We start from the raw sequence: 5,369 nt of genomic DNA on the forward strand, positions 1-5,369 counted from the left end.
GTTGTCAAGCGATGTTGGGGAGGGACACACACACACAGACACACAAACATATACACACACATACATATTTTTTTTTTTTTTTTTTTAAAGTTTCAGCTTAGAGCTGCGGCCATGCTGATGCACCACCGTGTATATATATACATATATAAGATGGGCTTCTTTCAGTTTCCGTCTACCAAATTCACTCACAAGGCTTTGGTCGGCCCGAGACTATAGTAGAAGACACTTGCCCAAGGTGCCACGCAGTGGGACTGAACCCGGAACCACGTGGTTGGTAAGCAAGCTACTTACCACACAGCCACTCCTGCGCCTAGTTATGCTGATTTGAAGCAACTAGTCTGCTTTTTATAAAAAGATGCATTCAAGTAAATGAATATTTAATATTTGATAATCAAACCTTTTCCATACCAGTCCATGATCCCAATGTAGGGCCAATATTTTCCCCAGACACAATGCCAATATTTCTATATTTAGCAACAAAATAGCAGAACAATCCAATTATATTTACCTTGTCATTTGCAAAACGTTGTGTTCCTCCAAATAGACCAAGAACCAAACCTGCTTTGACCATCTGGGAAAATATTAACAAATTATTTCATTTAATGTCATTAATCGTACAAGACGGGCAAGCGAAATCGTGATGGCACCTGTGCCCAGCGTCGCCTTTCTGGCACTTGTGCCCGCGGCATGTGTAAGGACTTTCCAGCGAGATCGTTGCCAGTGCCCCTGGACTGGCTCTTGTGTGGGTGGCACATAAAATACACCATTTTGAGCGTGGCCGTTGCCAGTACCGCCTGACTGGCCTTCGTGCCGGTGGCACGTAAAAGCACCCACTATACTCTCTAAGTGGTTGGCGTTAGGAAGGGCATCCTGCTGTAGAAACTCTGCCAGATCAGATTGGAGCCTGGTGTAGCCATCTGGTTTCACCAGTCCTCAGTCAAATCGTCCAACCCATGCTAGCATGGAAAGTAGACGTTAAACGATGATGATGATGACGATGAGAAGATGATGAAGATAACGAGGATGATGTTGATGATGGAAGTGGCGGTGGTGGTAATGAGAAAAAGCTACTAGCTATTAAAGACCGAGAAAAAGTGATCCTTTAACAATGGGTAAGGGTTGTAGCCAGACCAGTAAAAGACATTATACATATGGGTCTCTGGGGGTAGAGAATCTCATAGGGGGAGTTTTCAAAGGAGGTTGGAGATCACAAAGTAATAAATGCAGTGGAAATGTTTGGTGTGTGTAAGAATAAAATCAAAGCTGATGACATCCAGATATCATCTGATTCCTACCAAAAAATGTCCACTGTTACGACTGGCCAGAAAACAAAAGTTTCTTTCGCTGAAATACACTGTCTTCGTTTCAATTAATTTTCAAAGTATTCTTTTACTTGTTTCAGTCAATTTGACTGCAGCCATGCTGGAACACCGCCTTTAGTCGAGCAAATTGACCTCAGAACTTATTCTTTGTAAGCCTAGTGCTTATTCTATCAGTCTTTTTTGTTGAACCGCTAAGCTATGGGGACGTGTAAACACACCAGCATCGGTTGTCAAGTGATGTTGGTGAGACAAACACAGACACACAAACATATATATATATATATATATATATATATATATATATATATATATATATATATATATATATATATATATATATATACGATGGGCCTCTTTCAGTTTCCGTCCACCAAATCCACTCACAAGGCTTTGGTCGGCTCGAGGCTATAGTAGAAGACATTTGCCCGAGGTGCCACACAATGGAACTGGACCTGGAACCATGTGGTTGGTAAGCAAGCTACTTACCACACAGCCACTCCTGCGCCTATAATTATGTTTGATAATTAATTATGATTTCATTCAACATATTCCTCTCTCAGACTTAAAGCAGCAATCCTTCAGTTTTTCTAAGTTCTGTAAAAGAACTTGGAAGGTTGGGCCCACAACCAGGCCTTTCGTGATACCCTTAAAGACAGGAACTTTTCACAGCCCTTTGTACCACACAGTTACTAGTTTTCTCTCTCTCACACACAGAGGAATAAGGAGCTTCAGGATGTCACCGAAGAAACCAGATAGGAGAGAGTATTAATGCTGAAAGGAGCAGGCTGGGATTCCTAAAGCTGACACTATGTGGCTGAACTGATCCACATCATCATCGTTTAACGTCCGCTTTCCATGCTAGCATGGGTTGGACGATTTGACTGAGGACTGGTGAAACCAGATGGCTACACCACGCTCCAATCTAATTTGGCAGATTTTCTACAGCTGGATGCCCTTCCTAACGCCAACCACTCAGAGAGTGTAGTGGGTGCTTTTACGTGCCACCAGCACGAAGGCCAGTCAGGCGGTACTGGCAACAGCCACGCTCAAAATGGTGTATTTTACGTGCCACCTGCACAGGAGCTAGTTCAGCGGCACTGGCATGATCTCGCTCGAATGTCTTTACACATGCCACCGGCACAAGTGCCAGGAAGGCGACACTGGGCACAGGTGCCATCACGATTTCGCTAGCTAAATAAAATATGGATACTCTGTAAGTTAGAAGATAGAAAGAAAATCACTGATGATGCATGAATGGTCAAGTAATATATGTGTTACTGTCAAAACTGTAAGATTATTGGAATAAGTAAGAAAGAAATATTGCTGAAATTTACCTCATGTCCACATATACTGGAACACAGGGATCTGCAAGGGAAAAATGAAACCAGTAATAATATAATTGTATGGATTAGTTTTCAATGTCTATGTGTGTGTGTGTGTGTGTGTGTCTTTGTTTGCTCCCCACAACCCCATCACCACTTGACAACTGGTGTTGGTGTGTTTATGTCCCTGTAACTTAGCAGTTCAGCAAAAGAGACTGATAGAATAAGTACTCGGCTTAAGTCCTGGGGGTCGATTTGTTCGACTAAAACTCTTCAAGGTGGTGCTCCAGCATAGCCACAGTCAAATAACTGAAACAAGTAGAAGAATAAAACAATATATATATATATATATATCATGCAACTGGAATGTGTAACATACTGCTGGATGTGAAGGTGGTGAGATGGCAGAATCGTTAGCATGCCAGGCGAAATGCTGAGTGGTATTTCATCTGTCTTTGTGTTCTGAGTTCAAATTCTGCTGAGATCAACTTTGCCGTACCTCCTTTTTGGGGGGGGGGGGTCGATAAATTAAATACCAGTTATGTACTGAGGTTGATCTAATCGAGCCCATGGGCATATGGCGTAGTGGTTAAGAGTGTGGGCTACTAACTCCTAAATTCCAAGTTCGATTACAGGCACTGACCTGAACAATGATAATAATAATAACATTGAAAAATACCTTAGGAATGAGAACCCAGGTTCGAAATTTTCCCAAGACACCTGATAAAGGCTGGAGGGTATATCAGCCGAAACAACAACAAACAAGATGAGGACAAATATCCGTCAAATGTAAATAATGTACCTTTATTTTCCTTCCCTGAGTGTCTTTTAATACTTTGCATGTACCACATCCTCGCATTGTTGCTTTTTTCTCGTGCTATTTTCTTTGTTTTTTGGGGGGATTAATTATATATATATATATGTATGTGTGCATGTATGTAATATTTATACACACACACACACACACACATAGTAGACTCAGTAAAGTGATTGGCGATAGGAAGGAGATCCACCCATAAAAGTCTAAACAAAAATGAAACATATTTCAGAGGAACAATAAGTCTGAATAAGTACTGACTTAAAGCATGATGACCAATCCAACCATGCCACTATGGGAAGAGAATGTAAAATGATAACGATTAGATACCCACACAATTAATTTTTCTTGCTTGAAACACAACACATGCACATCTCTCTCACTTCCACTAACTCTTACTGTTCTAGCATGCAGCTCAAGCCAGTTTTGAAAGAAAGTGTATTAGTTATACAAACCCAACTAAAAGCCTGAAAAGATGTTTCTCACTGTGTATTTCCTGGATGGCATATAATTCTTTCATAGTAAAATCCATGGCCAAACCTGCTGATTCGCCAGTGGTTTTACCTTTAGGATTTGTTACAGAATTAGCTTGGATGTAGAGAAGGAACAAACACTTGTCTTTATTTCTTGAATGACCTATAAATATAAGATATAAATATAAGATATAAATTAATAAGATATAAGATATAAATTAATAAAAATTTCATTTCGAAGTTGTTATATTCCTACTTAACTAACATTTTTTCCCCAATAACCAGACATGCTTTTCACAGAAGACTGGAAACAAACAACCTCTCTTGTATGACAATGATGCTCATTTACAACCATTAAGTAATGTCTAGACAAGGGTACACACACACACACAAGATGGGCTTCTTTCAATTTCCATCTACCAAATTCACTCACAAGGCTTTGGTCAAACTTAGTCTATAGTTGAATAAAGAAAACACTTGTCCAAGGTGCTGTGCATTGGGACTGAACCCAGGACCATATGGCTGGAAAGCAAGCTTCTCAACCACACAGCCATGTCTGTGCCTATATAGATATGGTTTTCAATGCATGTAGTAGTCAGGAATAACTACTAGATCATCTGGGAATATTACTGCAATGGATTACCATTTTAGAAGAATTAATTATCTTCTCCACACCATAACAATGGGGCTAAGTATGGTGGCTTAGAAAACATTTATTATAATTATTTATTTGTTTTACATCCACTTTACAATGGTCGTATAGGTTTGATGGCTGCTTATATTCGGGGCAATATTTTTACACTGGTTGCTTTTCCTATTGCTAACCCTTCTTGCATTTTAGAGATAAAGACGTTTGCATTACTTCAAGAGCGCAGGGCTCCAGAATGTAATGTTTACTGAGAATATAAATGCCAACAAAAACCATTTTTCACTTGGATCTCATGCATGCACACAGACACACACACGTGTGCATGATGGGTTTTCAGGAAGTTTCAGTCATTCACAACCAGCAGCAATAGTAGAAGACACTTGCCCAAGGTGCCATGCAGTGGGGCTGAACTCTGCTGTGCCTGTATTATTATACATAGATTTGAAATGAAGCCTTTTGACTAACCTTCGTTAGAAGTGTTCACTTTGACAATACCAGCTATTGAAACCGTATCTCCAGGAACACAGCTATCCACTGTCAATAGAAAGTAACATTGTAATGTGTAATATTAAAATTTGTGTTTATTGATAATGTGAGCGTGGCCGTTGCCAGTACCGCCTGACTGGCCTTCGTAGGATTTTCGAGCGAGATCGTTGCCAGTGCCCCTGGACTGGCTCTTGTGCGGGTGGCACATAAAATACACCACTTTGAGCATGGCAGTTGCCAGTACCGCCTGACTGGCCTTCGTAGGATTTTCGAGCGAGATCGTTGCCAGTGCCCCTGGAC

The 5,369-nt window shown here is 40.6% G+C and overlaps 1 protein-coding gene across 2 annotated transcripts in view; it reads right to left on the minus strand.

Moving 5' to 3' along the window:
• The window catches only part of LOC106876704 (DNA helicase MCM8), a 63,143-nt gene that overhangs the window by 33,678 nt on the left and 24,096 nt on the right, over positions 1 to 5,369 (minus strand). For both annotated transcript variants that reach the window (XM_014925367.2, XM_014925366.2), the window contains exons 12-15: positions 5,049 to 5,117; positions 3,917 to 4,097; positions 2,657 to 2,687; positions 509 to 571 (exon numbers count right to left, since the gene is read on the minus strand). In XM_014925367.2, the coding sequence (XP_014780853.1) occupies positions 509 to 571; positions 2,657 to 2,687; positions 3,917 to 4,097; positions 5,049 to 5,117 (344 nt within the window). The remainder of the gene's footprint in view (positions 1 to 508; positions 572 to 2,656; positions 2,688 to 3,916; positions 4,098 to 5,048; positions 5,118 to 5,369) is intronic.

The sequence above is a fragment of the Octopus bimaculoides genome, chromosome 11 (genome assembly GCF_001194135.2).
Source record: "Octopus bimaculoides isolate UCB-OBI-ISO-001 chromosome 11, ASM119413v2, whole genome shotgun sequence".
NCBI lineage: Eukaryota > Metazoa > Mollusca > Cephalopoda > Octopoda > Octopodidae > Octopus > Octopus bimaculoides.